Source organism: Piliocolobus tephrosceles, chromosome 16 (genome assembly GCF_002776525.5).
Source record: "Piliocolobus tephrosceles isolate RC106 chromosome 16, ASM277652v3, whole genome shotgun sequence".
Lineage (NCBI taxonomy): Eukaryota > Metazoa > Chordata > Mammalia > Primates > Cercopithecidae > Piliocolobus > Piliocolobus tephrosceles.
In genome coordinates this window covers 46,477,513-46,505,328 of record NC_045449.1, presented here as the reverse complement: position 1 = coordinate 46,505,328, position 27,816 = coordinate 46,477,513, and the positions used below count along the sequence as shown (strand labels likewise).

At 49.4% G+C, this 27,816-nt stretch overlaps 2 protein-coding genes across 6 annotated transcripts in view; one reads left to right on the top strand and one right to left on the bottom strand.

Moving 5' to 3' along the window:
- The first annotated feature begins 4,001 nt into the window (after positions 1-4,001).
- NFE2L1 (nuclear factor, erythroid 2 like 1) lies at positions 4,002-17,129 on the top strand. 3 transcript variants are annotated; one of them, XM_023204345.1, is made up of 6 exons: positions 4,002-4,125; positions 6,253-7,269; positions 12,037-12,249; positions 12,681-12,770; positions 12,982-13,140; positions 13,932-17,129. In XM_023204345.1, exons 2-6 carry the CDS (start codon positions 6,760-6,762, stop codon positions 15,276-15,278), a joined length of 2,319 nt encoding a protein of 772 aa, XP_023060113.1. In that variant the 5' UTR covers positions 4,002-4,125; positions 6,253-6,759; the 3' UTR covers positions 15,279-17,129. The 3 variants fall into 3 exon arrangements, with proteins under 3 accessions (XP_023060113.1, XP_023060116.1, XP_023060114.1); XM_023204346.1 differs by lacking the exon at positions 4,002-4,125 and adding an exon at positions 4,419-4,530; XM_023204348.1 differs by lacking the exon at positions 12,681-12,770.
- Positions 17,130-25,448: 8,319 nt separating this feature from the next.
- Positions 25,449-27,816, bottom strand: part of CBX1 (chromobox 1) — a 43,439-nt gene continuing 41,071 nt past the window's right edge. For all 3 annotated transcript variants that reach the window (XM_023204365.3, XM_023204364.1, XM_023204366.2), the window contains exon 5: positions 25,449-26,978. In XM_023204365.3, the coding sequence (XP_023060133.1) occupies positions 26,834-26,978 (145 nt within the window). In that variant the 3' untranslated portion in view covers positions 25,449-26,833. The remainder of the gene's footprint in view (positions 26,979-27,816) is intronic.

Here is a 27,816-nt window from a genome sequence, read left to right as displayed (position 1 = left end):
TTTTTTTTTTTTTTTTTTTTTTGAGACGGAGTCTTGCTCTGTCGCCCGGGCTGGAGTGCAGTGGCCAGATCTCAGCTCACTGCAAGCTCCGCCTCCCGGGTTAACGCCATTCTCCTGCCTTAGCCTCCCGAGTAGCTGGGACTACAGACGCCCGCCACCTCGCCCGGCTAGTTTTTTGTATTTTAGTAGAGACGGGGTTTCACCGTGTTAGCCAGGATGGTCTCGATCTCCTGACCTTGTGATCCGCCCGTCTCAGCCTCCCAAAGTGCTGGGATTACAGGCTTGAGCCACCGCGCCCGGCTGAGAAGCAATCTTCTAAGAGTGTGGTAGTCATGCACAGGAAAGAGGTTGGCTTACAGAATAGTTTTACTTTTTGGTGGTTTAATGGTAACAAGTTTGCTGATGATGTTTACCATGTAAGAGAGAGGGCCAGGTGTCCGGATTAGCCAGAAAACTAATTGATTTCTTTGCAAAACATGCTAACATTTAGTATTGACATGATGTATTCCTAGAATCTCTCAGGACTGTAAGGAAATCTCAGGCAATCATCTATCTAATCTATTCCCCTGGATTAGATGAGGTTGCCAAGTAAGAAATACTTACATGGATTAGCAACACTTAAAGACATGTTTTTCTTTTTCTTATTTTTTTTGAGATAGGGTCTCACTCTGTCGCCCAGACTGGAGTGCAGTGGTGCAATCACAGCTTACTGCAGCCTCAACCTCCCCAGGATCACGTGATCTTTCCATCTCAGCCTCCCCACTAGCTAGGACTACAGGCATGAACCACCACGCCTGGCTAATTTTGTATTTTTTTTTGTAGAGACAGGTTTTCACCATGTTGGCCAGGTTAGTCTCAAACTCCTGGCTCAAGTGATCCACCCACCTGGGCCTTTCAAAGTGCTGGGGTTACAGGTGTGAGCCACTGTGCCTGGCCTTAGAGACATTTTTAGATAATGGGCAACCAGAATGTCAGAAAGACTGGGTTTCCCTTTTAGGAAAAAAGCAATTTCACTGTTCCAGAAGAAACTGGAGCCCCAGCCAGCCTGCCCTCCCACAGCCCCTTCTCTGGGGATTCCTGGCATGTGTCATCCTCTGGGGTGACTGCGGGATGGAGGTGCCTGTTGGTGGCAGCAGCAGCTTTTCCTACGAGGGAAGCTGGGTCGGTAGACACTACACTGCTATTCCTGGGGTGGGGGTGGGGATTTCTGTGTATGTTTTATAGTTAGCTGGCCCCAAATCCCTGTGCATTAGACCTAACCCTCTTCTCGGCTTCCACTGCTTTCTTCTCTCCCCTGCACAGCCTGGAGTCGCAGGGGCAAGGCCTGGTTTTACAATAGCTGCCAGCCTTTCCCTTAGGGAGCCACACGCATGCGCTCACTTTTTCCAGTGGTCTTCTCAGTCTGATTTAATGGATATACCGGGACCGATGACACATCAGCATGGGATCCTTCTTTTGCTTCTTGGGTAACTGTCCTATTAACAGCTGTCCCAGGCAAAGGGGGGGGGGGAGTGTTGGGGGAAAGGGGGCGGGTGACTTCCTGGGTGAAGGAGGACACACCCTGGGTTTTACAAGGTTAATCAGCAGGTTCTGGGAAAGCTTGCACCTGCTCCGACTTGATCTGGAACTTTAGACAGAAAGGAAGACAGTCTTTCTGTCTCCGCTCCCTTCCATGGAGTATCAAATATCCTGGGCGCCCACACCCTGCCAGACCTAGGCCTGCTGTTGCGACTGAGTTTGTCTCTACACCTTTACTCGCTTTGGTCCTTGCAACTCTCTTTCCCTTTTTCGGCCCACTTCTGGGAAATGGCTAAGCAGGAAACTCACATAAACGATTGTCCAGTTTTAGTTTGAACTGTTAGAGGACTGAAAATTGTTCTGTATTTGTTGTGTAAAAAAAAGATCAATCTTAGTATGCTGTTTTCACCTTCTCAAAATTGTCTTGTATTTAAACACTGTACTTTAGTTGAGCCTTTATATCTTTCAATGTTATGTTTTCTTTTGTTTTTTGAGGCAGGATCTCACTGTTGCCCAGACTGGCACCATCATAGCTCACTGCAGCTTCAAGCAATCCTCCCACCTCAGCCTCCTGAGTAGTTGGGACTATAGATTTGTGGCACCAGGCCCAGCTTGTTTTTTTGTAGAGACGGGGGTTTCACTATGCTGCCCAGGCTGGTCTTGAACTCCCGAGTTCAAGCAATCCTCCTCCCTCGGCCTCCCAAGGTGCTACTGTGAGCCACTGTGCCCGGCCCAGTGCTATGATTTTAAAATATGTCCTTCTCAACCTTCTTATTTTTAGAGTTTGATGGCCACACCTAAATTTTTCCTCCTTTCTTACACACTACCAGTCTTTATCTTCATTGTCTCACTACTTTGGGGACTGAATGGTCTCCTATTTTATTGGTAACATGCCATATCCTTCAAAACTGTACATCCTCCAAGGTGTGGTTAATTTCTGCTTTTAACAGGAAAATCACAGGCCTGCCTACTTTAGTCCCCCTTCAAATACTCAGTATTTGAGTGTCTACTAAGTTATAACAGTTAACGCACAAAATTCTAGTCCTCATGTCGTTTATACTCAGGTATTTATTGGGAGACACGCGTCAGTAGTCCCTACTAAATGAGAAGATTGCTTGAGTATAGGAGTTCGAGTCCAGTCTGGAATAAAGAGAATAAAACATGCTCTCTGAATTAGTCTTTGAAACTGGTAAACTAGCTCAGAAGTTTTGTAAGAATTGCTGGTGTACGTTTATTATATACAGTGAAAGTACTTAATCTGTAAACCACCCCAAATTAAGCCTCCTAACTGCAAGCACAAAATGGACTCATTATTTACTGAGTTATCAGTTGGCCCTGTCCTTAGTTGTACAGGGACTAATGACTCACCCATAAATAATGGGCTCTTCTAAGAAGACAGACTTGAGTTGACACCTCTTTGTCCTATACCTGGGAGGAACGCACCGCAAACTCCAACCCAATGATTCCCTAAATGGGGTCTTCGCATCAGCTGTGTTAAAATCATCCCAGCAGGCAGGTTATCCGGCCGCCACTCCAGGGTCACTAAATCAGACTCTCCAGTGGGACCTCGGAATTCGTAGTTTAGCAAGCTCCCCAAGTGATGCTGGGGGTAAACTAACGTTTGACAGTCAAAAACATGTTTTGGAAATATAACCAGATGGGACTGGAGAAATTAGAAACTGAGAAACATCCCTAAAAAAAGGCAAGACTAAGCTGCGTGGCAGACCAAGTGAGGGGAGCTCTTTGGGGTGTTTCTACCATGACAAAAATCGCCATTACCCCACAGCTCTCATACCACCAACGTTCCGCCAACGTCCCACCACCCTCATGACAAGCGTCCGCGGGACTGCTCCAGCGAAGGCACCCTTTGCCTGGGCCATGAGGCACAACCGTCCCTCACAGCTGGGGAGGCTTCTCCAGGTTCGCACCGAGAGGAAGTTGGGGTACCGGTTTCCGCCGCCAGCACCCAAGATGGCGGCACGAGCGTCGCAACTACAAGCACCACATGTCCCGCCTCAGCCTTCTCGGGTCTCACTAGACTTTTGCAAGTCACCGTGGGAACCCTCAAGGCAGAAGTGTTCCGCACTCCGGCGGCGATACACCCTCCCATTCCCTGCCCTAAGCCCTCAATCCTCCGCCACAGAAAGCGCTGGAAGCGCCCAACCTGGATACTTCACCCAACACCCAGCCCGCTAACACCGCCAGCCGCGAACGCGCGGCCGAGGGGCCCAGAATGCCAGACACTAAGGCCTTCGTCCTACTCATTGGTGGGTCCACACCGCGGGGCGGGCCTAGGTACCCATTGGGCCGGGAATTATGTCAGTCTTGGGAAATCGGGTCCGGAGATAAGGAGATACACTCAGCCATTGGGCCCTCTCTGCTGCCAATCAGAGGGACATCCGTCGACGGCCCCAGTCTCGGCTCGTTGATTGGAGAAACTGTTCCTAGGGTGCCTGCGGCGGGCGGGTTTCCGAGTGCGGTGGCAGGAGGGGGCGGGGAGGGAAGCGGAGGCTCGGAGCTCTAGGCCGGCCGGTGGCGGCGGCGAGGCCGGGACTCGGGCTTAGGGCCTGCTGTGGCGGCAGCGGCGGACGCCGAGCTAAGCAGCGGGTATCCGGCACATTCCTTTCCTAGAAGGGAGGGGTGCAGCGCCGCGGGGCCGAGGCTTATGGGGCGACGGGCGACGGGATGGTGCTGAGGCGCAGGAGGCGGGGGCCGAGCGGGGTTCCCGCCAGAGCCCGGCCCTGGGCCTGACAGGGAGGGGCCGCGCGCGGGGCCGAGAGGAAAGCTGGCTCCGGGATGGGATGGACTGGGCAGGGTTGAGGGCACGAGAAGGCGTGGTGTGAGGCCCGGACTTGGGAGTGGGGTGGGGCCATCGGGACGGAGGGCGGGGTGGGGTTTGTTGTAAGGGTGGGTCAAGGCCAGGGAAGTAGCACTTGTTCGCTGGCCGCCCCAGGAGGCTAGAAGCTCCGGCGCCGAGAGTGGGCATGGCGACTTGGTCTCAGCCGGACTCGGGTATCCGGGCAGGGTGGGACCAGCCTCAGGCCAGGGCCCTGCCCCTAACTCGATTTTTAAGGGACTTTATCCGATTTCTCGAACTTAGGCTCCTGGGAGGTTTTAGTAATAAATTGCGTGAGAACGGGAGGGTAGCGTAAGCAGGAATTCTGGGTCGCAATTGTGTTTACTCTGACAAGAGAGAGGGAGTGTGAGTGTGTGTGTGTACACGTACGCGTGTGTACGTATAGATCGCTCTCCCCCTGTGGAATGAAGTTGGTAGATGGGTCACAACGCCGGAGAGGAGAGGGGGTATGTCTTGGTTTGTGAGATTAATGGAAGCTCAAAAGTGGAGACCAGAAACAGATTTACCTCCTTGGCACTGGGCGGTCTGGCTAGAGAACGTGGCCATATCCTTCTGCCTTGGCTCAGAAGGTCATATGAATGAAAATAAAACCTGCCTATGCAAATCCTGGACGGAACAGTCTTGCGTAGTAGGCCCCCCACCATCCCTCTCCTCCTTTTTTTCTTTCCTTTTTTTTATTTCTTTTTTCTTTTTTTTGAGATGGAGTTTCGCTCTTGTTGCCCAGGCTGGAGTGCACTGACGTGATCTCGGCCCACCACAACCTCGCCTCCTGGGTTCAAGCGATTCTCCTGCCTCAGCCTCCCGAGTAACTGAGATTACAGGCATGTGCCACCACGCCCGGCTAATTTTTGTATTTTTAGTAGAGATGGGGCTTCTCTATGTTGTTCAGGCTGGTCTCGAACTCCTGACCTTGGGTGATCCGCCCTCCTTGGCCTCCCAAAGTGCTGGGATTACAAGCGTCGGCCCTTTTCCTTTTTTTTTTTTAAAGATGTGAGGATAGGAAAGGGAAATCAGATTTCAAAGTTCAGAAAACAAAAGGCATTCTTCTTCTGGGTGAAGTGGTGGCCTGAACATTGTCCTTTTGTCCTTCCACACTCTCACTGTTTAATAATCTTGCCTTTTTGAACTGGAAAAGACAACTGTTTTTCTCCTGAGAGGTGAAAATTCAGCTTTACTTTTAAGACAGGAAATGGGCTTCTCATATGAAAATAGAAGCTGGGTAATGCACCTGTAGCCAGGGAGGAGGGCTGGTAAATAAAACAAAGGTGTAAGATATTTTGGATGACCTAGTTATTGTCTGCTTATCCAAACCAAGCTACATTTTAGGATATTGCACATTTAATATTAAGTAACTGAGATCCTTTGTGATCAGTACCTTTCTTTTATAGTTCTTCTATGATCGGTTGCTATATTTTGGGTTTTTTTTTCTGAGAGTGTAAGTAGCCCTTTCTTTCTATAAAAGTGGCCTTTAGGCCAGGCACTGTGGCTCACGCCTGTAATCCCAGCACTTTGCGGGGCTCAGGTGGGCAGATCACCTGAGGTCAGGAGCTCAAGACGAGTCTGGCCAACATGGTGAAACCCCAACTCTACTAAAAACACAAAAATTAGCTGGGCATGGTGGCAGGCGCCTGTAATCCCAGATACGTGGGAGGCTGAGGCAGGAGAACTGCTTGAACCCGGAAGGTGGAGGTTGCAGTGAGCAGAGATCACACCACTGCACTCCAGCCTGGGTGACAGAGTGAGACTGTCTCAAAAAAAAAAAGTGAAAGTGTCCTTTGAATGTGTTTTCTACCTTCTCCTGTGAAGGTTTTCCTACCCTGATCATGATGTGAAAAGTATGGAATCTTATCTTGGTGCTTTTGTGATTCCCATTTCAGGTTTCTCTGGAAACCCCCCTGGTAAGTGTGGAGGAGGCGGGACACTCTGACCCAAGACGAAAGACCTGTAGCTCCAGCCAAAGAAAATAAACCTTAGGAGGGAGAAGGAAAAAAAAAAATCCATCAGCTGTTCCTGAGAACAGCCTGCAGTGGAATCTACAGAGAGGACAACTAATGTGAGTGAGGAAGTGACTGTATGTGGACTGTGGAGACAGTAAGTCACGTGGGCCCTTGAGGGCCTGGACTGGGTTAGGAACAGTTGTGCTTTCAGAGGTGAGGTGTCAAGAAGGGAAAAGTGAATGTGGTCTGGAGTGTGGCCTTGGCTCCACAGGGTGTGCTTTCCTCTGGGGCCATCAGGGAGCTCAGCCCTTGTGTTCTGCCAGGGTGGGATACGGGGTTTGGCACTGAGGAGGGTAACCTGCTGGCTGGAGCGGCAGAGCAGTGGCCTTGATTTGTCTTTTGGAAGATTTAAAAACCAAAAAGCATAAACATTCTGGTCCTTCAGCAATGCTTTCTCTGAAGAAATACTTAACGGAAGGACTTCTCCAGTTCACCATTCTGCTGAGTTTGATTGGGGTACGGGTGGACGTGGATACTTACCTGACCTCACAGCTCCCCCCGCTCCGGGAGATCATCCTGGGGCCCAGTTCTGCCTATACTCAGACCCAGTTCCACAACCTGAGGAACACCTTGGATGGCTATGGTATCCACCCCAAGAGCATAGACCTGGACAATTACTTCACTGCCCGGCGGCTCCTCAGTCAGGTGAGGGCCCTGGACAGGTTCCAGGTGCCAACCACTGAGGTAAATGCCTGGCTGGTTCACCGAGACCCAGAGGGGTCTGTCTCTGGCAGTCAGCCCAACTCAGGCCTCGCCCTCGAGAGTTCCAGTGGCCTCCAAGATGTGACAGGCCCAGACAACGGGGTGCGAGAAAGCGAAACGGAGCAGGGATTCGGTGAAGATTTGGAGGATTTGGGGGCTGTAGCCCCTCCAGTCAGTGGAGACTTAACCAAAGAGGTTAGTGGACCTGTGGTGGGTGTGGGGGGCCTGGGATTTGGGGGTGGGCTCGTCCAGAACGATTGTGATCAGAACACAGAGCCCTGTAAAGAGTCAGACAGATTTCAGCAGGGCCTCAGGCACTGTTCTTGGGTAGGGATGGGCTGAACTGTCTGACTTTAGGATTGGGGGCTGGGAGCATTTCCCTGTGTTGAACCATTGACCTACCTCTAAATGTACTGTCAGGGCAGTGGGAGGTTCCTACACATGCCAGGGTGTTGACTGCTTGGATTTCAGCATGACTGCTGGAGGCCTGGGGTGGGGGAGGAGTCATGTTGTGATGGGCTTTGATGCAGTGTATATCTGTTGCTAAGACACAAATACTTTATGGACTCTTCCCTTGTACCTCCCCCCACATCAGAACACAGACATACCCTGAAGTTCTCCTTTGTGGTCAGGCCTGTTGTTGTATTGTCCTGATAATTAAGACCTCCTGGGCCTGAGCCAAAGGGTAGATTTGGATAGTTATTCTTGGCCAGGAGAGGGCCAAGGCTTCCATTCTTTGCTCTAAAGGCCCACTGCAGGGAATAGGGAAGAGAAGGCTGGAAGGTAGAAGAGAAACTGCATTCTGCTGCCCAAGTCAACTTGCTTTGAGCTGTCAGAAGAGATCCTTAGTTCTTGTCACATGGCTGACATGCTGTTCTAGGCAGAAAACGATGCAGTTCTTTGCCTTTTAAGATGTGAATGGCTGCTGCTGCCCCTGCCTCCCCAACATAAGATTGCTTTGAACTGTGGGTTTGTATGACTTTTGCTTGCCACCCAGCCTTAAGTAGTTGGGAAAAAGGCCCACTGCACTCCCCTGGCCATTAGGGAAGGAGAAAGCCTGATTGGGTTTTTGAAGGTGGCATGTGGAGGAATGTAAAAAGTTTTATAGATGCTGCAGCAATGGGCTCCTCTGCCTGCCAGGTCAGACCATGTTTTCCCTCCTTCCCTCCTTTGTAGCCTTTTCCTGAGCTTGGTTATCCAACTGTTAGTGACTGTCAAAGAGTATGGCTTGTTTTAGGCCAGTGGTCCTCAACTGGGGGTGATTTTGTCCCCGAGGGTGCAAGTGGCAGTATCTTGAAACAGTTTTGGTTGTCACATCTTGGGGCGGGGGTGCTACTGGCACCTAGTGGGTAGAGGCCAAGGATGCTGGTTAACATCCTGAATGACACAGGACACCTTCAAACAACAGATTTGTCTGACCCCAAGTGTCAGTAGTGCAGGGATTGAGATACTCTGCTCTGTGCTCAAATGGCTCATACTGGACCTGCTTTGAGAGGGACTAGGATTATCTGAGCGCAGGAGCCAGGAACATTTCTTACCTTTCAGGGCCTCTTATTTTAGCTTCTTACAGGGCCACTTGGAACTTCACCTCTCTTCTGCTTCCCGTTTCCCTTTCCTTCAAGTGGGCTTCAATCTTGGCACAGTGTTCTGAAGTATGCTTCTTAGTCTCTGCTCCCTGCTCCTCCCCCAGGGTAGCTCCCCCAGGGGTGGGTGGAACTGGGTTTGCTCCTAGAAACCTTGCAGGGGTAGCTCCATATCTGTTCCTGCTGGGATGGGATGGGATGTTTTGGATATTATTGGGTGGGTTGGGGTGGAATGGGATGGGACTTTGACCCTGCTTTCCTCTGTTTCTTGGCGCTTGTGAAGGTTGTGCTTTTCATCTCAGGCCTTTACAACTCCCTTTGGGAGGTGGGGTGGGTCAGCATTAGGGGCCCAGGCTGCGTATGGGGGAAGGGAGGATTATTATGTGTCTAGAACAACATTTCCTCAGCAACTCAGGGATAAAAATACCCAGGTCCAGAGCATGTGACAGGCACTGCTGGAACCGGTATTATCCCTGGGGTGGAAGTGCTCCCCCGCTGCCAGGCTTGCTCTGTGGACAGCCATAGCCTAGGCCCTTGTCAGGGATAGGATTCCCCTTGAGATTGGCATTCTGCCCAGAGCAGGGGGTGGCCTGTTTACAGCTCTTTCCAGGCTAGGAGCAGACTGACCAGAGAGAACATACTGTCTCTCTGACCTGACCTTAGGCTCCAGGGGAGCAGCAGTGGGGAGGGAGCTAAATTTCCCCTCAAGAAACCAGTCCAGGGAGTCTGAATTGTGATACTGAGTCTGTGAGGGGCTTCTTTCCTGCTTGGATGAGATGTGGGCCAGGTATCAGGGAGAGAATGCTCTTGAATAAAGCCAGGGTGAAAAGGGAGTGGGGGACATTTGTGGCCAGGAGAAAACGGAGCACCTGTCTCCCTAAGTGTAGGGCTTCAGGGTTGTGTCTCCCCTCTTGCTTGGGGCTAGGCCTGGCCAGCACTGTGACATTGCTGCACGTGGGCAAAATGGCCTTCCCTTTTTCCGTAGTCTGGCCTATTTTGGGGTGACAAAACTTACGACTTATGGTGGACCTGGGTGCCCTGGGTTCCTGCCCAGCCTGACTTGTGATCCCTGGCCTTGAGAACTGGCCACTGCCTTCCTGAGGAATGGGGTAACTCCTTCCACTTCCAGCAAATAATTTAGATTCCCAGAGAATCTGCGGGAGGAGTGTCTGCCCAGTTCTGAGTGGGCTGGATGAGCAAGATGCGACAGGAGGGAGGAGAGTGGCACCCCTTCCCCCAGGGCTCTCACTGCGCCACCCCAGCTGACTGACTGGGCTGGGTGGGGCTGCCCGCCCCTGGGCGCATCTCCTCAAGGAGACGGAGGCGGCCCAGGGATGGGCTGGTTCCTTGCGGCAGCTTCTCCAGCTGCCCTGATGCAGAGATTGGCTCCCGTCTGCAGCTAGGTAACAGGCGGTGGGAGGGGATTGGCTCCTTCCGCATCTCCAGCGGAGACTTGGGGGAGGAGATTGGCTCTCGGCGCAGCCTAGGTAACGACAGTGGGAGGGGATTGGCTCTTTCCGCAGCCCAGCTGCTGACCTGGGGGAGGGGATTGGCTCTCTGCAGCCTCAGCAGTGACCTGCGGGGTGGGAGGGGGAGGGGATTGGCTCCTTGCTGCAGCCTAGGTAACAAGTTTGGGGGGCGTGGGGGGGAGGAGCGGGAGGATAGGCCCAGGAGGGAGCTTGCTTTCCTCTGCAGCTTGAGCACGGAGCATGGGGTGGGAGTCCCATATCACTGCAGCCTCTGCGGTGAGCTCAGGGTGGGGGCAGCTGGGCGCCTGAGTGGAACTGGGGTTGTGAGGTGGGAGGGGGCTGCTCAAGGATGGAGGAAGGGGGCTGGGCTGGGCCGCCCAGGCAGCAGCACGGGCGGGGCACCCTTCTCAGGCCCCTCGGAGCTAGCAAGGGGCCACCCTTCCAGCCTGGTGTGCTCCCTGAAAGCCAAGAGCTCCTTGCAGCCCCCTGTCCGGCTTCCCGGCACCGGCTGCCCTGGGGCTCATCTCGCAGACCATGACCCGCCTGGACCGCAGCTCTCACAGTGGTGGGGGCCATGCCAAAGGCAGCCGGCCCCTTAACTCTTTGCTGGCTGGTCACCGGGTGGCCCAGCCCCCCTCTGCTCCTGGGTCCAGGGCTTCTGTTCAGGTTGGTGTATGTGGGGAGACTAAAGTAGTACGTCTGGGAGGTCTTAGGGTCAGGGAGGGTTAATGGGAGAGGAATACCGGCTTAGAGGTAGGGAGGTGGGTCTGATCTAAGGCAATTGCTTTCTGGAAAGTGTGTGTCTGCATTTTAACCCCTGGATGGAAGGCAACACTTTAGGGTTTCTTCAGGCTTGTGGGGAGGGCTCGACTACAGGGGGGTGCCGGGTATAGGAAGCCCAAATAGCTCCATTTATTGGGGTTCTATGCTGTTAGCAGTGGGGGTGGCAGTTGGTGCAGCAACTATTCATGAGCCACCACGGTAGAGCCTGAGGGAAGCATTTTTGGTGCCCAAGGTGGCAGTTGTAGCTGAGCAGTGATGGGGGTTACGTCCTTGAGTGGGTTGACTGATGGGGATTTGGTGAGTCCTGGGGTATGGTGAGGAAAGGAGAGCACTGGTGTGAGGAGACACAGTGAGGCTGGCCTGAGCAGGGGTGGGGTGCCCCCCTGGGGATCATCTGACTCCCTGAGCCTCCCTGGAATGGAGGCAGCAGCTAGGATCAGCTGAGAGGGAATTCTGGCGGGGATGAGTCTTGAGGTGAGCCTGGGCTTGAGGAGTTGTGGGTGTTCAGCCTTACTCTTGCTGCCAGCCGGGGAATAGGGAATGGCTATAGGAAGGGCTGTAGACAGCATGGCGTTGTCATTGGTTGCATCAGGTGGTTGGAAATGCAGGGATTTTCCTCTCCAGCCCACCCCACCCCTTTATGCAAATGAAATGGCACCACAGGCTGATGCAAGCCTGGTCACTGCTAAGTAATTCTGCATGACAATTTGCTCTTGCTTGCCGTGGCCAGCTTCCTCCAAACCAAGTTTTAAGGGGTCCAATCTCCAAAGCTAGAGGTATCTCCTGATGTTCCCCTTCTTTCTTATGTAGGGGTGAGGCAGCCCTGCCTTTTGGTCGGGTGTGTCTTGGTCCAGACCCTAATCCTTCCCACCCTTATGGTGATAGTCATGCTAATGGTTTTGCTAGTGGCTCTTTTTTTTTTTTTGTGGGAAGGGGATAGTGTCTGGAAGTAGATGAATGAACATTTGCTGGTGCAGAGGGACCAGGGGGTAAAGGCTGGCAGGTGAAGAGCTGGGAGGGGCCCTACCCACGACTAACTGGGGTGACACTAGGAGGGAACTCTGAGGGGCAGGACAAAGAAGGGACCCTGGGACCTCAGAGCTAAAGTCACGTGATTTGTCTTTCAGGACATAGATCTGATTGACATCCTTTGGCGACAGGATATTGATCTGGGGGCTGGGCGTGAGGTTTTTGACTATAGTCATCGCCAGAAGGAGCAGGATGTGGAGAAGGAGCTGCGAGATGGAGGCGAGCAGGACACCTGGGCAGGCGAGGGCGCGGAAGCTCTGGCACGGAACCTGCTAGTGGATGGAGAGACTGGGGAGAGCTTCCCTGCACAGGTACCATTGCCTCTGCTCACTGGGCTTTTTGTCCCTACTTCCCTTCACTGACACAAACCAGGCTGGAATTCTTCCAGGAACTTCCCTTAGAGAAGACAGGTTGTGGGGTGGACCTGAATTTCTGTTTTGGGTTGGGGTCTATAAGTCACAGTGGCTGAGCCTTGGAAGGGGGAGTGGAAAGCAGCAGATGCAGAAGGGCTGGGCCTTGGCAACAGACAATGCAAGGGAGGCAGAGCATCTAGCATCTTCCTGCTTGCTTCAGGACTCTTTCACTCTCCCTTCTGTTGTTCCTGGGAGTTTGGGACTCGGGGCCAGCCATTAGCCTGGGAATGGGAGGGAGACTGCAGGCCTTCAGCCATTCTGGGAAAGAAGCTTCAGCCCCAGGCAGCCAAGGCTCAGATCAGTCAGACTTACAGTTCCTGTTGCCACAGGTGCCTAGTGGGGAGGACCAGACGGCCCTGTCCCTGGAAGAGTGCCTTAGGCTGCTGGAAGCCACCTGCCCCTTTGGGGAGAATGCTGAGGTGAGCAGGACTCCAGTGAGAGCCCACCAAGTGAGCAGGGCAGCCTGTACCTGGTGTGTCCCTCCATGGCTGAGGGGCCAGCTCTTGTTCTGGCTGCTGGGGGTAAATGCAGAGGAAGGAAGAACAGAAACAGACTTCAGGTGGTAATCTCTGGGAGGAAAGCACAAGGCCTTTCCTTCCCCCTTGTTAAAGCCTCTGTGTTTTGCCCTAGTTTCCAGCAGACATTTCCAGCATAACAGAAGCAGTGCCTAGTGAGAGTGAGCCCCCAGCTCTTCAAAACAACCTCTTGTCTCCTCTTCTGACTGGGACAGAGTCACCATTTGATTTGGAACAGCAGTGGCAAGATCTCATGTCCATCATGGAAATGCAGGTAGGATTGTCGGAACTGGGCACAAACCTACTGGATTTTGCACAGCATGTCTTAGCACTCAGTTGCTTTTCCATCTCTGAGGAGAGAAAGTGTAATACTTTCTCTGATCCATAGAAAAGTGGGGACAATGAGAGGAAACCTGTCCAGGTGTGTCCTTGGGGCAAGGGAGGTGAAGACAGGTAGGGTTTGGCTTAAATAAAACTCAGGACTCAGCCTTCCAAATCAGGGCCTGCCTCCTGGGTGTGCCTTCTTCCTTTCCTTCAGGCAGATAGGCACTTGACTGAATGCTTCCAAGGTTCTGCGTTAATAATAGCTGACATTCACATGGTGCTTCATAGCCATCATTCGCTCACTTGGCCCTCACAGTCATCTAGTCAGCCTTTATTTCAAAGGTGAGGAAATTGAAGCTCAGAGAGGTTAAATGATGTGCCCATGGTTACACAGCAAGTGGTGCAGCTAGGTTTTCTGACAAGTCTGGGTGTTCTTTTCACTGTGTTGATTTTACAGTAACAAGGTAGTGTTTTCTTCCTCTCCCTCCAAGATAGGGGAGTCTGGCCAAACATGAGGAAAAGCTGATCAGTCCTGTATTAGGGTGGAGCCCACATGGAAGAACCCATCTCTGCCAGGCCTGGTGGATGAAGCTGGGTCAGGAGCTGACACTGTGGGCTTTGGTTTATAGGCTTTTGCCTTTACACCCATGCAGCTGTGCCTCTGTTGGGTGCCTGCAGTGTGTGAGCCCCAGGGGAGGGAGTCAGTTCCTAGTGAACAGTGGTGCTCTTCTCCCCTCCCAGGCCATGGAAGTGAACACATCAGCAAGTGAAATCCTGTACAATGCCCCTCCTGGAGACCCACTGAGCACCAACTACAGCCTTGCCCCCAACACTCCCATCAATCAGAATGTCAGCCTGCATCAGGCGTCCCTGGGGGGCTGCAGCCAGGACTTCTTACTCTTCAGCCCTGAGGTGGAAAGCCTGCCTGTGGCCAGTAGCTCCACGCTGCTCCCGTTGGCCCCCAGCAATTCCACCAGCCTCAACTCCACCTTCGGCTCCACCAACCTGACAGGGCTCTTCTTTCCACCCCAGCTCAATGGCACAGCCAATGACACAGCAGGCCCAGAGCTGCCTGACCCTTTGGGGGGTCTGTTAGATGAAGCCATGTTGGATGAGATCAGCCTAATGGACCTGGCCATTGAAGAAGGCTTTAATCCTGTGCAGGCCTCCCAGCTGGAGGAGGAATTTGACTCTGACTCAGGCCTTTCCTTAGACTCGAGCCATAGCCCTTCTTCCCTAAGCAGCTCTGAAGGCAGTTCTTCCTCTTCTTCCTCCTCTTCTTCCTCTTCTTCCTCTGCTTCTTCCTCTGCCTCTTCCTCCTTTTCTGAGGAAGGTGCGGTTGGCTACAGCTCTGACTCTGAGACCCTGGATCTGGAAGAGGCTGAGGGTGCTGTGGGCTACCAGCCTGAGTATTCCAAGTTCTGCCGCATGAGCTACCAGGATCCAGCTCAGCTCTCATGCCTGCCCTACCTGGAGCACGTGGGCCACAACCACACATACAACATGGCCCCCAGTGCCCTGGACTCAGCCGACCTGCCACCACCCAGTTCCCTCAAGAAAGGCAGCAAGGAGAAGCAGGCTGACTTCCTGGACAAGCAGATGAGCCGGGATGAGCACCGAGCCCGAGCCATGAAGATCCCTTTCACCAATGACAAAATCATCAACCTGCCTGTGGAGGAGTTCAACGAGCTGCTGTCCAAATATCAGCTGAGTGAAGCCCAGCTGAGCCTTATCCGAGACATCCGGCGCCGGGGCAAGAACAAGATGGCGGCGCAGAACTGCCGCAAGCGCAAGCTGGACACCATCCTGAATTTGGAGCGTGATGTGGAGGACCTGCAGCGCGACAAAGCTCGGCTGCTGCGGGAGAAAGTGGAGTTCCTGCGCTCCCTGCGACAGATGAAGCAGAAGGTCCAGAGCCTGTACCAGGAGGTGTTTGGGCGGCTGCGGGATGAGAATGGGCGACCCTACTCGCCTAGTCAGTATGCGCTCCAGTACGCCGGGGACGGCAGTGTCCTCCTCATCCCCCGCACGATGGCCGACCAGCAGGCCCGGCGGCAGGAGAGGAAGCCAAAGGACCGGAGAAAGTGAGCCTGGGGAGGAAGGGGGTTTGATGCCCACCAAGACCGAAACTGGAGAAGGGCTGGACCTGGACCTGGACCTGGACCTACAGCGGGGACTCAAATGCCTTCTTATCCAATATATCTTCTCAGATGGGATGACTGCGGGTCAGTGTACAGGAAGAGGCAGGCACTGGCTGGCTCGGCTCCACTCGGGTGGAGTGGAAGTGGCCAGACCATTTGGATGGACAGGGTCCTCACCCTATCCCTTTCCTGTGAGGCAAGGGTGGTGGTGGAGTTGCTGGAGGTAGAGGAGCTATGTGGAGCAAAGGCAGACAGAGGGGAAGGAATGGACCTGTGAGAGGAAGGGAAGGTAGCAGAAAGTCTCATTTCAGGAAGGAGGGAAAGAAAGGAGGAAGGAAGGAAATCCCCCCCCCCCCCCCACCAAAAAAAAAATCAAAGCGAGAAGAAAATCAGAGGGAAGGTTAAGATTGGCTCTGGCCAGGATTCCAGGCAGCAGGTTGGAGTGACTGGTGGGCCTAGGTCACTGGTGTGATAAACCCCGTTTCACCCCTGGGGGTTACACAGACATAGGGTGGGTTTGGGGAGGGGCGGTGTTAACTCTTTCTGCTCCTTGCATTTTGGCATCCCTGAAGGGGAGCTCCTGGATATCATCGGCCATAACGTTTCAATCAAATGGAGCCACTGGGCCCCAACACTGGCTTGGAGATTTAGGGTCAAAGGGTAGAGTGAACAGGAAAGGGTCACGTGGCCCCATGTTGCAGCAGCCCCAACATCATGCATGTCATTCACTGCCTTGCCACTCCATCTCCCTCTGTGCTCCAGCCACCCCTGAGCTGCGGCTCCCATTGTCTCCATCAGAGCCTGCATGTGAATGCCATCCTCCCTGGGTCCAGTGTTTGTGTTCCCCACCCCTCACAGACTTCCTGAGCTCTTCTGTAAGCTGGGGTAGGGTGGTGGCAGTGCTCTGGGAACTGGGCCTGCAGCCTTCCTCTTCTGGGACTGCTGTGAGGCAGAGGAATGATGGAGGATCTAGTGCAGCAGCCTCCAGGCAGGATTCAGCACAACACTGGGGAGTCACCCTTCCCTCGGGCCTCTGCCTACCAACAACTGGGCTTATCACTGGGAAAACACAAAAAAATTACACAACCCAGCAACAACAAAAAAAACTAGTCCTCTTAGAATTTCTTGCGCTTTGATTTTTTTAGGGCTTGTGCCCTGTTTCACTTATAGGGTCTAGAATGCTTGTGTTGAGTAAAAAGGAGATGCCCCAATATTCAAAGCTGCTAAATGTTCTCTTTGCCATAAAGACTCCGTGTAACTGTGTGAACATTTGGGATTTTTCTCCTCTGTCCCGAGGTCGTCGTCTGCTTTCTTTTTTGGGTTTCTTTTTAGAAGATTGAGAAGTGCATGTGACAGGGGCTGAGAGCACCTCCCCTAAACACACAAGCTCTCAGCCACAGGCAGCTTCTCCCTCCACAGCCCCAAGTTAGCACAGGCTCCTGGAGGGCTGCCTGGGGGAGGCAGACAAGGGAGTGCCAAGGTGGCCAGATGGTTCCAGGACCACAATGTCTTTATTTTTAACTGTTTGCCACTGCTGCCCTCACCCCTGTCTGGCTCTGGAGTACCATCTGCCCCAGACAAGCAGGAGTGAAATGGGGGTGGGGGGAAGCACTGATTCCCAGTTAGGGGGTGCCTAACTGAGCAGTAGGGATAGAAGGTGTGAACCTGGGAGTGCTTTTATAAATTATTTTCCTTATAGATTTTATTTTTAATTTATCTCTGTGACCTGCCAGGGAGAGGGGAGAGAGAGATGCTGTTGAGCACATGACAAAATAAAATAAAATGGATGATTCATTCTCAAGTGCAGTTTTTCCCCACTTTGAATTTAAATTGAGAATAAAGGAAATGGACTCATTGTAGGGAGGACTGGCCATTGTGTGGCTAAGGCAGAGTTCACATGGGAAGATGGGTGGAGAACTGAGGAGGCTGACAATGGGGAACTTTAAAAGGCAAGTCTTAAATACTGTATTAAACCTTGGGGGCAGGCATCAGGCACCATGTACTTCATAGGGTTAGCTGGTTCAATCCTCTCAGGAAGGATTCAGAGTTCTTTCAGTCTTATACAGCTAGGATAGGTGGAGGTGTCATTTAACCCAGCTCTTTACCTGTCCACCTGCTACAAACTACATTTTTAAACTGTGCTGTTATTTCTCTAGTGGCCTCACCTGCCAAAGGGGTGCAGAGCATTGGAGTGTAGTCATGATGTTGAAAACCTGAGAAATCCATGGTAGCGACTAACATGTGACAAGCACTACTGTAACCAGGAGCAGGGCCACTAAAGCAGCAGGAGGCCAGGGTTTAGGACACTAGGAATCCTCCCCAGCTGAGGGGACTAGAATCTGCTTTCCCTCAAACTGCTCAACTACCCACCCTATGAAGAGCTGTAATGTTTCAAGGTCTCTGCATGGATGCTGAAACTTCCACATGCCCATGTTAAGGCAGGTGTTCAGTAGATGCTGGAAGAATGAACAGTCACTCGGCAGTCTTTTTATTGGCAGGGTCTCGCTATGTCTCCCAGGCTGGAGCGCGGTGACGTGATCTTGGCTCACTGCAACTTCCACCAGGCTCAAGCCATCTTCCCACCTCAGCCTCCTGAATAGCTGGGACTACGGGCGCACGCCACCACGCCTGGCTAATTTTTGTAGAGACAAGGTTTCGCTATGTTGCCCAGGCTGGTCTCAAACTCCCGGCATCAAGTGATCCGCCTGCCTCAGCCTCCCAAAGTGCTGGTAGTACAGGCGTGAGCCATTGCGCCTGGCTTCTGTGAGATTATTGGGCAGGGTTTAGTAGTAGAAGCTATGATTCCCTTAATGGAAGCTGTGATCTCAAACTCTTGGATACCAGCCTGTAACCTGGTTCAGCTCAGTCCTTTAGTGATACTACTTTAGTGATGTTTAGAGTTGTGCTAAGGAGTGGAGTAGAATTCTAAGAATAATGATGATTTCTTATGTTTCAGTTTATAAGAGCTTCTCCCCAACTCCCCAGTCTCCAGTTGGAAAGGTTTGGTCATACCAAACAAGAACTCTTTCCTATAGGAATTGACTACTGTCTGTAAGCCAGATAAAACCAAGATACGTAAAGGGGTGAAAAAAACAAAACTACAAGTTAAAGGCCTGGTCGGCGGCTCATGTCTATAATCCCAGCACTTTGGGAGGCCGAGGCAGATGGATCACCTGAGGTCAGGCGTTCAAAGACCAGCCCAACCAACATGGTGGAGCTGTCTACTAAGAATACAAAAATTAGCCGGGTGTAGTGGCGGGCGCCTGTAATCCCAGCTACTCGGTGACTGAGGCAGGAGAATCGCTTGAACCTGGGAGGTGGAGGTTGCGGTGAGCTGAGAGTGTGCCATTGCACTCCAGCCTGGACAAGAGCAAAACTCCCATCTCAAAACAAAAAGTCTGAAAAACACTCATACCGGTAATTTAAAAAACACAAATTGTATATAGAAGGGTAAACTGTGAAAAGTAAAATTCAGTTTTAATATTCTTGTACCCTTCCTAGAAATGTATATACAGTCATGTGGTGTTTAACGGCCAACATATATTCTGAGAAATGCCTTGTTAGACAATTTTGTCAGGGTGTACTCACACAAACTTAAATGGTAGTGCCCACTACACAGCTAGCCTATGTGCTATATAGCCTGTTGCTCCTAGGCTACAAACCTGTACAGCATGTTGCTATACTGAATACTATAGGCAGCTGAAATACAATAAGTACTTGTGTATCTAAACATAGAAAAGGCACAGTATAGGCTGGGTGCAGTAACTCAATGCCTGTACCCGCAGCAAGACTGTGCAACTGCACTCCAGCCTGGTGACAGCCTGGGTGACAGAGCAGACCCTGTCTCAAGAAAAAAAAAGTACAGTATAAATAGTATAAATAAATAGGGTATTATAATCTTATTGGACCATAATCATATACGTGATCTGTCACTGATGAAATATGCAGCACATGACTATATTTTTGTTCAGTAATCAGGCTGTAACTTTTACTTTATTTTGCAACCTTTTTTTTAACTTAAAAGACTTAAGAGATTTGAAAAATTCCTCTTAATCCTGTTGCTAGTGTTGTCCCTGGTCTGAGTAAGAATATTTTTGTTGGCCAGGCACGGCGGCTTATGCCTGTAATCCTGGCACTTTGGGAGGCCGAGACAGGTGGATCACGAGGTCAAGAGTTCAAGAACAGCCTGACCCACATGGTGAAACCCCATCTCCACTAAAAATATAAAAATTAGCTGGGCGTGGTGGCACTCGCCTGTAATCCCAGCTACTCGGGAGGCTGAGGTAGGAGAATTGCTTGAACCTGGGAGGCGGAGATTGCAGTGAACCAAGATCATGCCATTGTACTCCAGCCTGTGTGACAAAGCAAGACTCCGTCTCAAAAAAAAAAAAGGAATATTTTTGTTAGCAGCCCCCCCCCCCCCCCCGCCCCGCCATTAGAGAGATGTACAGTTTTGTCTAGGATCATGCTGATTAGCTGGGGCATGGGGCCAAGTTGGTCAGCACTGCTGTGGGGCTGACCTCTTTCTGCTGGCAGGTAGAGTGGGTGTTCCAGGCTCTTTCCGGTGGGAAGAAGATAGGAGGACTCAAGTAAGGCCTGTGGAAGGGCTGCTACCACTAGCCATCTACCTAAGGCAGGAAGTGAGAAGAGGTCCTGGCGGAAGGCTGGGAGCCCAACAGGACTTAGGCTTAACAAACAGACCAAATTCTTCAGGCTGACTGACTTGGGTGGGTGTGGGAAAGCTTTGTCTTGATTTCAGCAGTTGTAGGCTTCATTCAAACTGATTTTTTCTCACATCTTACTCATGTTAAGGAGATGGAAATAGACCCATATTTTCAACCTCTGCCCTGCAGAGATCTCACCAATGAAGGTGGGGCTGTTTCAGTATCAATAAAAACAGAATAGTGAAGTATAGAGGGAAAATCTTGATCTAGAGACATGCGTCAGTGTCATCAAGACTGGCCTCCATAGCTGACATTTCCCCACCCTTACTGGGGAAGGCTGAGTAATAATTAGTCTGGTGAACAGGGAGTTAGTTTCCATAGAGCCTTGTCAAGCTGGCCTCATCCCTGCTTTTATAAGCCCCAGCTAAACCAAATCTTGCTGCCCCTCTTCACGTTTGCTTGGCGAACAGTTCCTTATGGAAAAAAACATCCCCAGTATCCTCAAGTCCGCTACCTACCTCATCCTGTAGGCACTGACCAAGAGCGACAACTTTAGAAGCTCACACTAAATATAGTTTAGGGCACACCGTGGTGAATAGGTGAACAGCAAGAAGCCTGTTTCCATGTTGATGTACCATATGTATACAAACACAGGTACTAGATTGGTGTCTGCTTCTGAGTCATTTTCCCAGCCAAGTATAGAAATTCTGTAGCAAAACCCATGTGCTTCATGATCGTGAGTAGTTAAGCCTTTTCTATCACAGATTCTCCTCTGTTAAGTGAAAGGGACCCAAAAACCTTCAACTTGTCATTTTGTTAATATACCAAAATAACCTTTCTTTTTACCTTTACTGTATTACACTGAAGTCAATCATCTTCTTTGCCTCTGGCTCTGAACTTTGGAGTGGAGAATGAGCATTTGGGGACTATGGGGATATATGTGAAACTTAACACTACAAGTTCTAGTCCTCGTTCTGTTCACTTCGTGTCTGCCTGAATTAGCTGAGAAACAGAATTTAGTACACATATTGTCTTATTGTCTCTGGAGTAGTGTGAGAATCTGGCACCTTGCAAAAGAGGGCTGTTTTCAAAAATTAGCTGGATAGAAGTCTTTGTCTTCCTTTTTGAATACACTATACCAACAAAGGTCTTAAAGCTGTTTTGGTTTTTTTTTTGTTGGAGACAGGGTCTAGCTTTGTCACCCACGCCAGAGTGCAGTGGTGTGATCTTGGCTCACTGTAAAACTGTCTCTAGGCTCAAGCTAGTCTTCCACCTCAGCCTCCTGGTGGCTGGCATATAGGCATGCACCACCATGCCCGGCTAATTTTTGTATTTTTAGTAGAGACAGGGTTTCGCCGTGTTATCCAGGCTGGTCTTGAATTCCTGAGTTCAAGCAATCTGTCTGCCTGGGCCTCCAAAGTGCTGGGATTACAGGTGTGAGCCACTGCGCCTAGTCTTAAAGCTGCTTCTTTTCTAGCCTATCTTAAACTGCAGAATGGAGATAGATTGCACAGTATTTTTTACTTAATTCTAGATGCTCTTCAACTAAGGAAACAAAAAATCTAGTTCACTTGGGGAGAAGTGGAGAATAGACCAAGGAGTTGGCATTCTGCCTTTTGTGTCAAACACAAGTGTAACTGGGCTAATACAGTTGACTTGAACTTTCCAATTCTCAGTTAGGGGCTAAAGCAGTAATTGAAGCAATGGGCTAGTGTCCCAAAGCCAGGCCCCAAAGTTGCCCAGCCTGACCCTAACTATGCAAATAGCAAAAAGGGCAGGCTTGGTCAAAGTCAGCTAGGATTTAAAAATCCATTTGGGGTAAACAGTGGCTTTGGTACTATCACAAAACACCATACAAATCAACAAGGTCACAAGGCAGACCCAGTTGTGCCACTGGTATATTTTAAAACAGGTTATTTAATACAACCAAAAACTATAGAAGCTGAATTGTCAGCATCTATTCTAAAGTTGATATTCAGCCTTCCCTCACTTTTGCCACCTCATTAGCCTAAGGGAAAAAAAAAAGCCTTTAAAAGGCGCTGCTCTGTGCTCTGCTTGCCCCCACAAAGCAGGGCCAACTGTACTTTTCATCCCAGCAGGATGGTTTTGTTTCACATTTCATTTGCTTTCAACATTCAGCAGTTTATTCAATAGTAAACTTACAAGGCCAAGGTCAATTAAGTCATCCATAAGAGAGACAAGTAACCTTAAACTTCACATACTAGATAGGAAAGCAGTAACTTTTAGGGAGAAAACCTCAGTTCTGGACATCGTCAAAACAAGGTGATGTGCAGATCCACAGACTGACAAGTTGTCTTGGGATCTTAAGCTCTCCTCTAACAAACTCCTGTAATCCCACACCAAAACACTAGGATGCCTCTCCCTGATCAGTTTCCTACTGCTGAAAGCCAAGACTCCTTTATTAAGTTGAATGCTAATACTGAGCCTGGACTTAGTTCAGTTCTATCAGCTTTAAATTATAAATGAGGACATATCTTCATCAGAAGACCCAACTTGCACATTAATCTGAGCTATCATTTTTCCTTTTACTATGAGAAATAATTGCTTTATAATGCAGATTCCCAATGCCACAGTCCATAAAGATGTGCCAAGCACACAGACAAATCCCAAATGGCTAAAGTTTAAGATCAACTTGAGCCAAGTCTATGACCACCACAGAATTGAGAGTTCTGGAACATAAGGTCATATCTGAAAATAGGTATTTAAAAATTTAATTAGGCGAGGTGCGGTGGCTTACACCTGTAATTCTAACACTTTGGGAGGCAGAGACAGGAGGACTGCTTGAGCCCAGGAGTTTGAGACCAGCCTGGGCAACATGTGAGACCCCATCTCTACTAAAAGTTAAAAAAAAAAAAAAAAAAAAAAAAAAGAATTAGCTGGGCATTATAGCACACACCTGTAGTCCTAGCTACTCAGGAAGCTGAGGTGGGAGGATCTCTTTAGCCCAGGAGGATGAGGCTGCCATGAGCCATGGTAGCACCACTGCACTCTAGACTAGGTGACAGAGACCATCTCTTTCCCCCTGCAAAAAATAAAAATTTAATTGCTAAAAATTACTTAAAATTGGTCGTCAAAATTTTCAAACGATATTAAATGCAGGAACAATTATTCCTCAGCTCTGTCACAGTGTTTCTGTGATCATTATTCTATCCATTTACAATATTTATAGAAACTTAAGGCAATGGAGGAGCAAGATTTTTGTTTTACTGGCTCTACCAGTACAGGACACCTCAGGTAATAATGATGTCACAATATTAGCAAGCTCCCCTTTTCTAATAGTAACTGAGATAATTTATTGCCTCTTTAATGCCTGGGCAGGAGGTATATGATGGTGCAATTTCATGGAAACCGTCCAACAAACATGTTTTTCCACTGCCTGAAGAAATATTCTTTGGCTGCGAGTGGTGGTTCACTCCTATAATCCCAGCACTTTGGGAAGCCAAGGCAGGTGGATCACTTGAGGTCAGGGGTTCAAGACCAGCCTGGCCAACATGGTGAAACCCCATCTCTACCAAAAATACAAACATTAGCCAGGTGTGATGGGGCATGCCTGTAGTCCCAGCTACTCAAGAGGCTGAAGCAGAAGAATCGCTTGAACCCAGGAGGCGGAGGTTGCAGTGAGCCAAGATTGTGCCGCTGTACTCCAGCCTGGGTGACAGCGAGACTCTGTCTCAAAAGAAAAAACAAACAAACAACAAATAAATATTCTCTGAATACTTTCTCAAGCTGACTTATTTGTTGTGCCTATTTATATTTGTAGCAGTTTGCATTTGTGGCCTCAACAATCAAAAAAGTTGATCCTTAAACCATTGATCTAGTAATATGCTAACTGGCTTTTGAAAATAACAGAATTGTGACTATCTAGCTTCGACTCAGTTTTCACTGCATGCGTATCAGTATTACTGTTTTCTCTGGGGGAGAATGATACAGTTTTTACAACAGCTCAGGAATGCCACAAATGACAAGTCAGTCAGTTCCAAAGGTTAAGGCCAAAGTTGACTACTAGTCCATTTGGGATACAAACCAAGGCTGTAGTTTCATTTCAGTGCATCCGATGGTGCAGAACAGAACCAGAACACCTCCACTTAAACGCCCTTAATTAGCTACTAATGACTGTGCTACTACCAATCACCACCAGGGCACACACTCAGACCTCTGTGCAGGAAGGCCTGTCTGTGACCCAGACCTTCAGTAAGGCTCCCCAGGTCCATTTATGTCTCCTGAGAACTTTCCTGAGGCGGCTTTCTGAAAAAAAGTATCTACACATCAGTTTATTTTAAACAAATGCTTTGCACAAGTGAGTAGTACTCAACTGTTACACTGATTTGATCTCAGTGGAAATCCCATTTCCGTTACAAAAATGACAAGTCAGCCGGGTGTGGTGCCTCATTCCTGTAATCCTAGCACTTTGGAAGGCTGAGGTGGGTGGATCACGAGGTCAGGAGATTGAGACCATCCTGGCCAACATGGTGAAACCCTGTCTCCACTAAAATACAAAAAATTAGCCGGGTGTGGTGGTGCACACCTGTAGTCCCAGCTACTCAGAAGGATGAGTCAGGGGAATCGCTTGAACCCAGGAGGCGGAGGTTGCAGTGAGCTGAGATTGCGCCACTGCACTCCAGCCTGGCAACAGACCAAGACTCTGTCTCAAAAAAAAAAAAAAGGAAAAAAAGAAAAAAAAAGACAAGTCCAAGGCCAGGCACAGTAGCTCACACCTGTAATCCCAGCACTTTGGGAGGCTGAGGCAGGTGGATCACCTGAGGATAGGAGTTCAAGACCAGCCTGGCCAACATGGCAAAACCCGGTCTCTACTAAAAAAATTTTAAAATTAGCCAGGTGTGGTGGCACGCGCCTGTAGTCCCAGCTACTCAGGAGGCTGAGGCAAGAGAATCGCTTGAACCCAGGAGACAGAGGTTGTAGTGAGCCGAGATCACACCACTGTACTCCAGCCTGGGTGATAGCGCAAGACCCTGTCTCAAAAAGAAAAAAAAAAAACAAAAAGACATAGGCAAAAAATGACGTTTTAAGTTGGTGCTCCAACACGGGGCCAATTCCTGGAAAATTTTGGAGAAGTAGATTTTAGGTCATATAATCTATTACATACCAGAGGCAGGATCTAAACCTAACTTAAAAACCCATGTTTCCAAATGTACCATAGTTTGGAAGCGCTATCAGGTCAGAGTGCTCAATAAACTTTTGGCAATATTGAAGACAGCATGATGCGACCATCTTTACAATCTCTGCAGCACCTGATAAATGCCCATTAAGTATTTACTAAAGTAATATGGTGCGACCACTTAAAGATTCAGGCCAGACACTAGATTTTCAAGCCTACAGTGTTCAAGAAATAAAACCATCCAAGTGAGGAAGCCATTTCCAACAGGCTGAACCTATAAGGCAAGAAGAGTTCCTGGTAAGACTTAAGACAGAAATCAGGGATTATAAATCTATAGTTTTATTAAGACAAAAACTGACAGTGTAGTATGAAGTTTACATTTAAACAAAGTTTACACAGAAATCTAACACATGCCTAAAAGGATTTTACAATGTAGCTCCAGATGCAAGTCTAGACAATATCAAGAACTGATGGATCTCATGACTCAAGACAAGAGCATTTTGGGTATCAGTTACTTCTTAGGATTTCTTAAAAAATTGTGTGTGTGTGTGTGTGTGTGTGTTTTAAAGTGAACCACTGCCCAATATGGAGGTTTAATCTTCTCCTGAGACCAAGGCTTTTGAAATCACTAAACTCTTAGATCAATTCAGTGAAACTTGTGCTGTCAGTGACTGAACCCTGCCAACAATGGTTTCAGAGTTCAAAGCTCAAAAAAGAGAACGGCTCCAAGAGTTTTCCCCACTAAGAGTACGGGCCCTTGTCTTTCCCTACTGTCTTATCTCCTCTACCACCCTCTTCCTCTTCCCTAACACCTCAGCCAGTGGCTTGGATGAACAAGCTGATGTTTATAACTTCGTTACTGGAAAAGAAAGGGTCTTCTAATTTTATTAGCACCTCTGAGACAGAATGATCTGCTTGTACTGTATACTCTCCAATAAAAGACCTTCCCTCCTCATCAATTTCCATCTCCAAAATGGCAACTTTGGTAACTTATGAACTGGCTTAGTCCTTTGTGGGAACAGCAATAAGTTTAGGCAGGGAACACCTTGGCTTATAGGTTTCAGACATTCACAGCTTTTAAACAGTCTCTCACAGTCCTTATTTATGGTGCCAATGACATTTTTTTTTTGTTTAAGGTAAAATATTCTGGACATAGAAGCAAATCATTAGTTGTCTGTTCTTTTCCATTGCTTCACCATTTCCCCTATCAGGCCCCAAATGTTAATCAAAGTGATGCTACCCATCTCCCTTTCTCCCCTCCCCATCCCTCCCCCAAATAATACACCAGTAATAGCCAAAGACTACACACATGCTACGCTGTAAAAATGCAGAGTTAACACTATTGGGAAGAAGGCTGTGGGTTGTGGAGATGCTCTTTGAAGATCTACAGTATTTTTTGCTCTCCCACACACCCAATTCTGCAAGTTTTGTCCTTCATAGAAGGCCCTTTGCTTTTCTCAGCAAAGTGCAGAAAAGTTGCCTTGAAACACTTATCCCCTTTCCCCTCCACTGGGATGGGTGTGCAAACTATACAGCTTGAAACGGCTTTAAAGCACTTGGGCTGCTGCAGGGCACAGAAACTATACTGGCTCTTCAAAGGACATCTTCTCAAGCCACTTCTATGGTGTCAAGACAAGTAGAACTCCTTCCCTTCCCACTTGAAACCCAGTCAGATGTGACAGGGGCTGGTACTCAGGAGCATTAATTCTTGTCATCTTTTTTGTCATCATCCTCCGAGGGGTAGGAATGCCACGTCAGCCTTTCCTCATAGAAGGATATGACAACCTGTGGGCACTTGACATTGGCTTCCTTGGCAGGGACCAGGTCAGCCTCATCAGAGTTTTTCCTGCAGAATAAAGCAAAGAGAGACTTTGAGACCAGGTGCTGGTGGTCTATCCTAAGCACTAACCCAGGGGATAGTGCTTTAAAAATAATAATTTTATAAAATTGGCTAGGGAACAACGAAAACATGGCCCAAGCAGCATTTACTGGCAATTTTATGTTAAGTGACATCCTCAGAGTTACTCTCCTGTTGAAAATTCCCTCTCGGGATTCGTGTATGTCAAAAGTCAGGTCAATGGACTTAACCGATCACATTTGAACATGTGGGCAAGGCCCCAAAAAGCATGACTCTCTAGATTCTCTGAAGGAAGAGAGGCTATCTAGATTCTCTGAGGGAAGAGAAGCTACCACACTCCTCCAAAAGCCATATCCCAGCTGGTAAGAACCCACGGAGAAATCTTGGCTTTGTCATAGGATTTTTTTTTTTTTTTTTTTTTTTTGAGACAGAGTCTCACTCTGTTGCCCAGGCTGGAGTATAATGGCGTGATCTCGGCTCACCACAACCTCTGCCTCCTGGGTTCCAGCGATTTTCCTGCCTCAGCCTCCCCTAGTAGCTAGGATTGTAGGTGCACACCACCACGCCCGGCTAATTTTTATATTTTTAGTAGAGATGGGGTTTTGCCATCTTTACTAAAGATGTTGGCCAGGCTCATCTTAACCTCAGGTGATCCACCTGCCTCAGCCTCCCAAAGTGGGATTACAGGCATGAGCCACCGCGTCCGGCCTATAATAGGATTAAATACCACATCTGGCATGAAGGTGGACACATTTTTGCATAATTGTAATTACACTGACACTTCCAAATGCTATCCTCACACAACTTCCAGGTGCTTTGAAATGAT